The sequence below is a fragment of the Panicum hallii genome, chromosome 9 (genome assembly GCF_002211085.1).
Source record: "Panicum hallii strain FIL2 chromosome 9, PHallii_v3.1, whole genome shotgun sequence".
Taxonomy (NCBI): domain Eukaryota; kingdom Viridiplantae; phylum Streptophyta; class Magnoliopsida; order Poales; family Poaceae; genus Panicum; species Panicum hallii.
Genome location: NC_038050.1, coordinates 827,690 through 839,656, shown reverse-complemented (window position 1 = coordinate 839,656; position 11,967 = coordinate 827,690). Strand labels below are relative to the sequence as shown.

At 43.6% G+C, this 11,967-nt stretch overlaps 1 protein-coding gene across 2 annotated transcripts; it reads left to right on the top strand.

Annotated features, from left to right (window-relative positions):
• The first annotated feature begins 8,165 nt into the window (after positions 1-8,165).
• LOC112875627 (serine/threonine protein phosphatase 2A 57 kDa regulatory subunit B' theta isoform-like) lies at positions 8,166-11,954 on the top strand. 2 transcript variants are annotated; one of them, XM_025939550.1, is made up of 4 exons: positions 8,166-8,338; positions 8,617-10,017; positions 11,082-11,461; positions 11,541-11,954. In XM_025939550.1, the coding sequence occupies exons 2-3, from the start codon at positions 8,818-8,820 to the stop codon at positions 11,439-11,441; spliced, it is 1,560 nt and encodes a 519-aa protein (XP_025795335.1). In that variant the 5' UTR covers positions 8,166-8,338; positions 8,617-8,817; the 3' UTR covers positions 11,442-11,461; positions 11,541-11,954. The 2 variants fall into 2 exon arrangements, with proteins under 2 accessions (XP_025795335.1, XP_025795334.1); XM_025939549.1 differs by having other exon boundaries at positions 11,082-11,954.
• The last annotated feature ends 13 nt before the right edge of the window (positions 11,955-11,967 follow it).

The window sequence follows — 11,967 nt, the reverse complement described above, 5'->3', positions numbered from 1 at the left end:
ATAGCCGCGCTCACATCGCACTACAAGAAAATTCTGGGTGAACCTGGGGCGATTCACTTCTCCTTTGATCTCAGGGAGCACTACAATGGTAGGAAACTCGCAAGCGCCAGGCTGACTGAAGACTTCACAGCCACTGAAGCGCTGCAGGCGGTCCGCTCCATGAACCGGTGTAGCGCGCCGGGGCCGGATGGATTTGGGACACTGTCAAGGACGATGTCATGCTATTTCTGCAGGCGTTCTTTGCAGGGACAGTGCAACTAGACAGGGTCAACCGGTCACATGGTGCTACTGACAAAAAAGCCCGGAGTGGTAACGGTCGATGCCTTCCGACCAATCTGCCTCCAAAACTGCAGCGTCAAAATTGCGGCGAAGCTGCTCACCACACCCTGCAGAGGGAAATCACAGAGTTGATTGATCTGAACCAAACTGGCTTTTTGAAGGGGCGGACAATTGCTGAGAACTTTATATATGCTGCCGAAATGCTTCAGCTATGCCACAAAAGGAAGGTTCCCACACTGGTCCTCAAACTTGATTTTGCTAAGGCCCTCGATACTGTGGGGCTGTTTGGGACAGCTTATGGGCCAGCTTCTGAGCAATTTTAAGCCACGGGCTTGCCAAACGCTCCGCTTCTGGGCCAGCTTCCCCCACCAGCGCTTGCGGACAGGCCCGAGGAAACGCGCTGGAACGAGCAGCGGGAGTGGACCAGCTTCCGCACAGCTTATGCGGTCAGCCTCCCTCTCCACCCGTCTCTCTTCCTCAATCCAATTCCTCCCGTGCCCGTGACCGAAGATGGCGACGAGCTAGGCGGCCTAACCCCCTGCGCCGCCCCCCGCGCCGGCCCGCGCCGCCCCCCGCGCCGGCCCCCACGCCGGGGCTGTGTTCTTTCCCCCTCTGAATGTGATCGATGATGCATCATAAACTAAAAAGGCAAAATATTGAAGATCAAAATGGCTAATCAGTCTCTGTTATTCGACTAAGGAGCACTATGTACAGTTCACATGAATACACTGGTGATCTATCAATTATCTAATTTCAAATTATGTTATCTAATTTATAATTAAGTTATCATTATCTTATTTAAGAGTAATTTATGATTAAGCGGTAAACAGTCTGGCTTCTGAACTTCTGACAGGATTTCAGCCCATTCAATAAGCAGTCTGCCAAACATTTAACTTTCGTGACCAACTGCTTCTTTAATAAGCTGCTTCTCTGGCCAGCTAGCCACCAGCTGGCTTCTGAACAAGTTTCAGCTGTGCCAAACAGCGCCTGTCAACTGTGACCGTCTCATGCAGATCATGGAAGCAAGAGGGTTTTCATCACAGTGGTGCTCCTGGGTGCGAATGCTACTCGAGACCTCACACACAGCGGTTCTAGTTAATGGATGTCCAGGGCCATGGCTTACCTGCAAGAGAGGGCTGCGCCAAGGGGACCCCATGTCGCTCTATTTGTTCCTGCTTGTGGCAGATGTCCTACAAACACTCATCAAACATGAGAACACTGTGCGCAACCCGCTGAATCACGCAGAGACATGCTCGGTGCTACAATACGCCGACAATACTCTCATTCTGTTAAGGGGCGAACTTGCAGACGTTCAGCAAATGAAATGTATCCTAGTTCAATTCTCGGCGGCTACAGGTCTTCTCATCAACTACCACAAGAGTACTGCTGTCCCCTTGCACATGGATGAGGAGGTGATTCCGCAATGTATCAATGTGTTGGGCTGCCGCCAAGAAGGGTTCCCACGGACATACCTTGGCCTGCCCCTCGTGTGACAAATTGAAGCTATCTGCTTTCGACCCATACATCTGCAAAACTGATCGATACCTGGCTGGCTGGCAAGCTTCCTTCCTCAACCCGATGGGGCAGGACCGTGCTGATCAACGCGGTGCTAGATGGCCAGCTATCCTACATCATGATGGCCGTGTCTCTGCCTCCTGGAGTAATCGCCAAGATTGATAAGCGGCGACGCAACTTTCTCTGGACAGGAGAGGGCGACGCTCACGGCTCCAGCTGTCTGATTGCCTGGGATCAGGTGCGACAATGCCGAGATCAAGGGGGACTTGGGATCAAGGATCTGGCTGTTCAGGACATCTGCTTGCTCCTGAAGCTATTGCACAAACTGCACGCTGGGGTTCAATCCTCCTGGGCCACTTGGGTCCATCAGCATGTCTGCCTGGCTTCGCTAACTGGTGATATACATGGAGCTCACTGGAAATCCATGCGCAACCTCTTACCCTTGTACCAGGCCATCACAACTGTGACGGTGGGGGATGGTCGATCTACGTTGTTCCGGCAGGACGTCTGGTTCGGAGATGAATGTTTCACTGATCGTTTTCAGGTGCTGCACAGTCATTGCAAAAGGGATGATCAATCTGTGGCAGAGATTATCCATGGAGGTCTGCACGACCAACTCGTCCCACGCTTGACTGCTGAAGCTGCTGTCGAGCTCGACGTGCTGGAAAACCTGCTCTCCCAAGTGACGCTCACAGCCGGCAGAGACACGAGACACTTGCCGTTTGCTGATCTGGAAGGGAAACTGCACACAAAGGACTTGTATGCACTACTCAAGTCAATGGGTGCCACCACAGGGTCCCCTGTCAGCACTTTCTGGCGTAGCTGCGCTCCCCACGGGTACAATTCTTCGCCTGGTTGCTGGTGCATGAGCGGATACAGTGCAAAGCGAACTTGGCTCGACGAAGGATTCGTCGGACAGCACCTGTGAACTGTGCGGCAGGAGCCCGGAGACGACGGCGCACTTGATCTTCCATTGTGACTTCGCTGCAACCTTCTGGCGGGCACTCGGATTTGATATTCCTGCTGACTTTGAAGTCCAAAACATCCGTCAACTACCTCGGCCGACAAATGTAGCGAGCGGCCAGTACGACACCTTCATTCTCATATGCTGCTGGTATTGTGGAAGCGTAGAAACGGCTTCACCTTTCACCAGGAGACAATGTCACTACGCCAAACTCTGCAAGCGTGCAAACAAGAAGCAAAAGCGTGGAGCTGTCGCCTGCCACGCGCTGACAGAGGCATAAGCGACCATTGGTGTTCCCTTTTTTCTTTGGCAATGTAAAATAACCTGTAACGTCCGCACTATCTGGCCATTCAGGGCCACATTGAAATGAAAAATTCAGGTGGGGGATCCTCTCCCCCTCCGTTGACCCCTCAAAAAAAGTAAATTATATTTTTACCACTTTTCATGTATACAAGTCATGTATAATATATTGTTTTGCTCTATTAGTTTTAATCTTTTTTATGTATTATTGATTGGTGATACCTCATCCGCCAAACCTAGTTGTGATGAGATAACATGCACCACCGTTACCTACATCGTGTGTTTTTTCTAGTGTTGGTTGAGAATGAGGGGGATAAGGTATAAGATATCTCCATTATGCTTAGGTGCAAGTCCCTTTTCCAAATAAGAGAGGAACAAGAAGGTATACGATGTGCATTATGCACAGTGCAGTAAAAGTTAAGTGCAACAGCACAATTATTCTAAGGAAATTGTCGCTTCTTTTTTCACAATAAATAATGTGTGCATACTTTCTAATAGCACTTTCCTTAATCGAGCACTATCTAGTGGCACAAATCTAATTGAATCAAATAAAAGGTAATGTAAAACCAAGAAAATGAATGATATAGGGAACATGCTTCCTAGTTTCACTGTTAAGAGTCATTTTAATGTTTGGTTTTATGAGATATTTAATGTGCCATGGTACTTGCATGCAAATTAAACATGTAAACATAAAGATAGAATCTTACCTCATGAAAAATTTATACACTTCCTTTTTAGTTAATGGATATCCATTAGAGAAAGTAATAAATAATGTTCTGTCATGTTGTGGGATAGGTGAATGAACATAAGGGTTCATGTTCGTTGTAGAACTTTGGGGAAATGTATTACCCCACTCCGATGGAAACCGGGAAGAAATCATACATTTGTTGAATAATGATTCCAAATCATGAATATCTAATCTAGAAGATACGTTCACTCCAATGGATTTTTGTTGTTGACGGCTAATAATATCTAGATCCATTGAAAAGGCATTCATTGATTGGGCTCCATATCTCAATTTCACCATATCTTGGTGGTTTTGAATAACGGTAGGCACAATAGTTGATCTTGAAGATATGCTCCATCCAGTGTTTTTTTGTTGCTAAGAAATCATATTACCTAAGTTTGATTGAACTTCATCCCTCGCTTTCACCATATCTTCAAAGCAGTTAATAGCCCTAGGCATACTTCTTCTAGAAATTGAGCAGTCTTCTTGATATTGGTGATAACTCTGTATGAAAAAGGAACAAATATAAAACCAAATAAAAGTTCATTAAATTATTGGTACCATCCAAATATGTATCACATGGTTTAAGGAAAGTACCACAAAATAAGTTTAAGAATATGCTATTTTTCTGCTTATAGTGCTTATATGAGGCTGATTCTTCATGTATTGATGAAGAACATGATAATTTGAATCCAAAGATTCTTCTATATCTTTAAGAGATTTAATTGCACCAAGCATACTTCTAGAAATTGAACAATCTTCTTGATACCGATGATAGCTCTATATGGAAAAGAGAAATATAGAATTAAATGAAAGTTCATTAATGCGGTAATGAGGAAATTGTTGGTGCCAGCCATATAAGCGTCACGTGGTTTAAATGTAATCAATTTATAAAAGTACCATAAAATTAAGTTTTGAAATATAGTACTTTTGTGCTTACCATGCTTATATGAGGCTGATCCTTCATGTATTGATAAAGAACATGATAATTTGAATCTGGAGATTCTTCCATATCTACAAGGCATTCAATAGCACTAGGCATACTTCTAGAAATTGAAGATTCTCCTTGATACTGATTATAGCTCTGTATAGAGTAGAGAAAATATAGAATTAAATGAAAATTCATCACAACAAGTGAATGAGGAAAATTATTGGCGCCATCCATATAAGTTCCACACGGTTTAAGTGCAATCAATTTATAAAATTACCATTAAAAATAAGTTTTAAAATATGCTACTTTTGTGCTTAGAGTGCTGATATGAGGTCGATCCTTCATGTGTTCACGAATAACATGATAGTTTGATTCGAGAGATTCTTCCATATCATGAATTGTCACCCCCTACTCAGCCTTTTGCCTAAGATCATTTAAGACCTTATAGCAGACATTATTGAGGAAGAAACACATTCCCAACATAACTTGTCTGTGTAACTCTCTTGTAGATCTGGATTTCAAACCAACAGGGTTGCCATGCATGGCATCAATAAATTGCTTCCCCATACCAACAAGGGCAAGAAAATGATCACCATGAAAAGAATTGATGTGTCGAAGGAAATCAACTTCACCGTTTCCTTCAACCAACAACCAAAAAGCAACAATCTCTATGGAAAGGGAAGGATCCATTCCAAGGAGAAATACCAAGCGGTAGTAAAGCTGGCGCCCATGCATAATGCAAGATTTAATAGCATTAGGTAGATCAAAAGTATCCATAGGAAGTGGAGTAAGGGAGACGAGTGGAGAAAGGAGGTAATAGCTACAGTTGGAGCTTTGGAGGAGATGATATAGAGAAGACACCTGCTATGCCTGTTTTCTACACCCAACAATAATTTGGAGCATGCATACTGCCACAAGATTGCTCACATGTTCCATAAAAAAGAAGCGTCTAAAAATAAATAAATGGATGATGACAGCTAGTAGAAAGCCTTTAATCAAATATTTTAATTGTGCCCACATATATAGATAATTTATCAATTTATCATATTCCCAATGTATAGCCAAGTGAAATTTTTATAACTTCATATGTATATATCGTTAACATTTTACAAGCCATAATTCATGCGAATATTTGATCCTCTGTATGACAAGAAAATCCCTAAAGCCTATCATGCATGTATAAATTTCGAGGCTTGCATATAGAATCCATCAATTTGCATGTAGATCATATATCGGCAGCAAAGTTCATGTGTTATGCTTTACTTGTGGTACATGATTCATAGATGAAAGCTATTGGTGTGGCAAAATGAGTTGGGCCACAACCAATAATGACCAATATGATAGCAGAACACTCCAAACAGCTGTGTTCAGTTTCTCGTTTGGAAGTATTACCTTTCCTGCGAACGGTGTTATCCCTATCTCTTTTAAAAATATATTTATTTTATTTAACTACTCATAATATTCATCACAAAACTATTATTCTAATGTTGATTTGTGAGCGTTACAATAGCTAAAGGCCTTGGATTCTATGAAAGCAGGGTGACTGTCAGGAAAGCGTGCATAAAGATTTTACTAGTGCCAAAAGCAGTTCAAAACTTGTCTCCACTTTGTAACAGCAGGCTACCACTTGTGTAGGATACAACAAATACGGGTACACCTAATGGTGGTGTAGCACACTGGTGCTGGTGGTGATGAAAGCAAAGTCACTTTGATTCTGGAGAGTTGTTCATGCACCATCCACGCAGCATGACCTCCCTCCCAATACATGTTTCTGCTTGCAAAGCAGCAACAACAACAACAAAAAGATCATTGCTTAGTTGTTAAGCCAAGCAGTGTGCGTGGCCCATGCATGCTTCACACCCACTCTGAAGCCTGCACATCCAGTGCATGTTTTAGCCCAGCACGGGGACAAATATATAGAGAGATCCAGGTTAGTAGCATGGATGTGTAGTGTTTCCAGCCTTTTCTTTTTTTTTCTGAGAGAGAGGGTGTAGTGTTTCCAGCTTTTCAGCAACTTCCAGTAGCAAGCAGTGAAAACGTGACCGGCTCATGTGGGCCGCGGGTAGTGCAGTGCGGATCAACGTGAATAGCAGGCCTGAGGCCCAGCCCATATCGAGTTTGGCCCGCCCTACATTTCTTTCTCACTCGCGCTCCCTGTTTCTGATGTCAGTCTCAGAGAGAGGAAGCTGCCATTCCTCGCGCGTTGCGCCACACGTGAAATCATTCGTGGCTGATCTACGCGTGACGTCTGCAGATCGAGGGGCCCCTCTCTTCTTCTTTTTTTCCTGTAAATGAAATGGTAATTCTTTGTACGTCTTGGAGCCTGTATTAATCTAGCAGCTAATAGAATTAGCGCGTGAGATCGGCGGCTCATCGAGCGTTGGCGGCAGGCAGCCTTAATCATGATGGGAATCTTCAACAGCCTCAGCCTGGCCTGGCGAGCCAAAGAGAATTAGTTAACAAAACGAGACCAACGCATAATGCCCGAATCCGTTGCCAGATCGCCGCCAGCAAACTCCATCACCAAGCTTCTTTCCAAGCAGCTCGTGCTGTCTGCTTCGTCCTGCCGATGCTTCGGTTGACTGGTTCCACTCAATGCGTCCGTACGACCGACGCCGCGTGCCAACCGCCGACGACGGCTCGCAGGTGGCGGCGACGGGGTGGGCCCGTGCTTGACGGCGGCTGGAGTATTGTTCCCGCACTTTGGTCATGAGGATGATGATTCTGTTTAATAAGCACATTCCTAAAGCCTGGACGCTAGCTAGTAGTAATAGTAATGTTTCCTTCATGAAAAAAAAACTGACTTGTTACCTACGTCTCACCGGTTGTTAGTCAAGAGTTATTGGGCTAGTAGTTGTGTAGCTGAAGAGCTTTTGTAACGCGACGTGTATTTGCCAACAGACCTATGAATCTTCCTACATCTCAACGAATCATCATCACTGTTTAGAAAGAAATTACATAAGCCTATGGTAACAACAATTCAACTAAGAGATGAAGTTGTAGTGAGCGAGAGCATCTAATATGCATCGTTCTAATAAAAACCATCTACATATCTATCCTCACCGATCAATTTAAATGAGGCCCTCATAAAAAAAAAGATCTAACTAAATGAGCCATAAATCGATGATGGCTTTTCTGAGTTGGGTGCTGGTTCAACAATTGTTATTATGGTTTAAAAAGAAGTGTGCAGTTTTGTTTACTAAAATCCAACTAAAATGATGGTCGGAGGTCCGGAACCTTTGCGTTAACTAGCGAGCTGCTGTGTTCCGCAAGGCACAAAATAATAAAGCTAACTTAACTATTATGATGAATTTCTCTTTTCGGTTTATTTATCAAATTAAATCCGTCTTTTATATGTGCGTCTCATCTACCATAATCATGCTGCCGTAGAGTTGAAAAAAGAAAAAAACATCTTACCTCGGCTCGGGATGCTCCAGCTTGCGCTGGCAGGCTCGCTCGAGCTCGGCTCATTGACAGCCCTCCCGGCTCATCTGCTCCCTCTGTTTCTCCCTTCTCTCGGACTCTCCCTTGCTCTTCCTTCCCTGGCGGCGACGACTGGCGAGCGGCGGCGCCATTTGTCACGTCTTCGCGCAGCCCTTTGCCGGCGACGAGCATCCTCCAGGTATGCCCGCCCCTTCTCTTTCCTTCTGCTGTGCGAGACGGAGCACCCCAAACCCTAACAAGACTATTTCTATTCGGATCTGAATCCAGTTACAATATATTACCAACTAACTTCGATTTCGTTTGCAAAATTATCGGGTGTACATGTGTACACCCATGTCCTATGCTGGGTCCGCCCCTGGTTCAACTGATCTGTTGATGTGTGATCTTATGGGTAGTATATATATGTTCCTTTGAGCGATGCGATCTTCTTATGTTTTGTTATTTTTGACTTTTCAGTTTGGTCCTTGCATATTGGAGTGGCTCGATTTGCTTGCCAGGAATTCAGATTCTGGAGTGAAGCTTGCGTTCACATGACAATGTACTAGGGTTTACTGTTCAGTAATAGGCTAGCAGCTCTACTACTATAAAGCTGACAACCATTTTCGGAAGATCTTTGAAGTTGGTGTTGGGTGGCTTTTTACTAATCTGGGTGATAGCATGATAAAGCAATTCCTTGGACGGCTCCCTAAGAAGCCGTCCAAATCTGGAGATAAGGATCCTAGTGGCAGGTCCAGCCCCTCAGTGTCACACCCGCCATTGGGTCCAAGAGCTGGAGACAGGGCGTCCAATTTGAGTAGCCAGCCACCTGTTATCTCCAGCTCTGGGCTCAGTTATGGGAGTGGCATGCATGTCGGCAATGCAAACTCGAGGGTGAACATGAATGGCGATTCAGTCACATCAGCCTTTGTGTCCTTACCAAGCTTTAAGGATGTGCCCAACACAGAGAAACAGAGCTTATTCATCAAGAAGTTGAACTTGTGCTGCACCCAATTTGACTTCACTGATCCAACAAAACACATAAAGGAGAAGGAAATAAAGAGGCAGAATTTGGTGGAGCTCGTTGACTATATTGGCTCGGCCAGTGGTAAATTTTCTGAGGCAAGCATGCAGGAGATCACAAAAATGGTTTCTGCGAACCTGTTCAGGACACTGAGTACCCCTCCCAGAGAGAACAAAGTCGATGGCTTTGATGTGGATGAGGAGGAGCCTGTCATGGACCCTGCATGGTCACACTTGCAGATTGTTTATGAGTTGTTCTTGAGGTTCATTCAGTCTCCAGAGACTGACGCCAAGTTGGCTAAAAGATACATCGATCATTCGTTTGTCCTGAGGCTACTTGACCTCTTTGATTCTGAAGACCCTAGGGAGAGAGAGTACCTCAAAATGATCCTTCACCGTGTCTATGGAAAGTTCATGGTTCATCGGCCATATATTAGGAAAGCCATCAACAACATCTTCTATCAGTTTATCTATGAAACTGAAAAGCACAATGGAATTGCAGAGCTATTGGAGATTTTGGGAAGTATCATAAATGGGTTCGCATTGCCTCTTAAGGAAGAGCATAAATTGTTCCTTGTTCGAGCTTTAGTTCCACTTCACAAGCCAAAGTGCATTGCAATGTATCATCAGCAGTTGTCTTACTGCATCACCCAGTTTGTTGAAAAGGATTGCAAACTTGCAGACACAGTTATTAGAGGCCTATTGAAATATTGGCCCATCACAAACAGTTCCAAGGAGGTGATGTTTTTGGGAGAGTTGGAAGAGGTATTGGAAGCTACGCAACCTGCAGAGTTCCAGAAATGCATGGTCCCTCTTTTCCGCCAGATTGCACGGTGCCTGAATAGCTCACACTTTCAGGTAATGTTCGTTCAAAGTATTCCTTTCATCATGAATTCTCATTTGTGTCCCGTTATTTCCTAATTATTCCATTTCGTAATTTTCTTCATGTCTTTTCAAAGTTGGTAGAAGGCATGAGCCATATAATGAGAATCGCTTCTTTTCAATTATGTTTCTATTCAAGGCATGTTACTGTAGATATAAAAAATGCGCACTATGCTGTTCCTTTGAGGATCTGGAATAAGACAGCCTTTTTTTAGAACCCACAGGGGACCTAGGAATCTAGGATATGACACCTCAGCATTGTAAGTGGCACATGATAGTTTTCTGCTCAGTTATCATTGTAGTTCTTTGTAACTGTATGTGTTAGTTTATTTTTTGAGGCATGATTACTTGTTAAAGGCCATTTGGTATGGTTAGTTTGAGGAGTGCTTGTCTGGCTGACCACCTTCTGGCTGCTGGGAGTGACTATTTTGTAAACGCAATGACTTGTGTCCACCATGGGATGGGAATTCCCAATAACCATTCCGTACCTAAACCCTAAAATGCATTTTCATTGATTGATTCCTTCAACGAATTACATATGTTCCAATGTACCTTGGCAGTTGGCAATAGCTGGCATCTTGTGTGCTTCAAATAGACCGTAGAGTTCAGAGTACTGGGATGTCCTATCTTGTTGATTAATGAACTTTCAAGAACAGCTAGGAATTTACCATTTTTAAATGTATAGAGTTTCAGTTCCGTTACCTGAATTATAGTACATCTGAATCAATATTTAAGGTGTGACTTTGTCACGGTGATTTATAAGAGAGAAAATGAATGGTTATTTTTTTATCCTACTTTCGAAAACAATAATTCTTTATCCACAATCCTTGCTTTATTTGATCTATGCATGAAAATGCTACGGGTTTGGGAACAGAATATTGTGAGGATGACATGTCAAATCCACAATTGTGTTTTGGAGGTTTAGACATTGAACAACAGTTACTTTTTGCATGATTGTACATTAAGTCCTATTGATATTGCAGGTGCAGAATATATATTTAATTGATGAATTGTAACTAATGGCACTTATTCTGGTTCAGGTTGCTGAGCGAGCGTTATTTTTGTGGAACAACGACCATATCGAGAGTTTGATCAAACAAAATAGTAGGGTTATATTACCTATCATCTTTCCTGCACTGGAGAGAAATACCAACGGGCACTGGAACCAAGCTGTTCAAAGCCTCACTCTAAATGTTCGAAAACTTTTCTCTGACCATGATGCTGGTCTATTCACGGAGTGTCAGCGGAAATATGAGGAAGAGAAAGCCAAAGAGAAGGAGGTTAAGTTGAAGCAAGAAGCCACATGGAAACGACTTGAAGAGATTGCATCAGCGAAAGCAACAAGTGGAGCGGCAGTGCTCGTATCTCGACCCTTGCCCCGTCAATCTTCAGCTGTGTAGCGAGTCATATCATTCATGTGGTAAACAAATGCGCTTCTCTTTGTTAGTTTCTAAGTTTGGGCAATTGTTTCCTGACCAATGAATTTCTCGGATTATTAGGTGTTCATGAAACATTGTACAGGATTGAGTTGTATATACGAGGTATATTAAGGTGGGCAAATTGACAAAAGATCTGAGAAGCCAGCTGGGTTAGGCACAGTAGCATCATTTTCTTGATCTTGAGTCTTGGCTTCTTTTGGCATGCTAAGATCTGCAGTTGATTGCTGTATCATTTAGCCTTGTCCGAAGTTGGTTATGATTTCTTTCACCTGCTGGTTCTGTAACCTTCTCGTGGGTATCTATTTTCGGAGATGAAATGGGCGGTAGTCGGTGGATACTGGATAGAACCCCTAGTTAGAGTCTGAAAATGAGTCATTGTTGTTGTTATTCTTGAGTCTGGCATGGGCCATCATTGTTGTAAATGGAAGTACATTTTTTCTCTCCTGAGTACAATATGAGCAAGTATAGCTCGCAGAACGTGTCAAGC

What these genes read in the sequence shown, in the direction of transcription:
- LOC112875627 (XM_025939550.1), top strand. Translation starts at nt 8,818, where the DNA reads ATGATAAAGCAATTCCTTGGACGGCTCCCTAAGAAGCCGTCCAAATCT. An exon ending in TGAATAGCTCACACTTTCAG is followed by an intron (nt 10,018 to 11,081) that starts GTAATGTTCGTT and finishes ATTCTGGTTCAG; the next exon opens with GTTGCTGAGCGAGCGTTATT.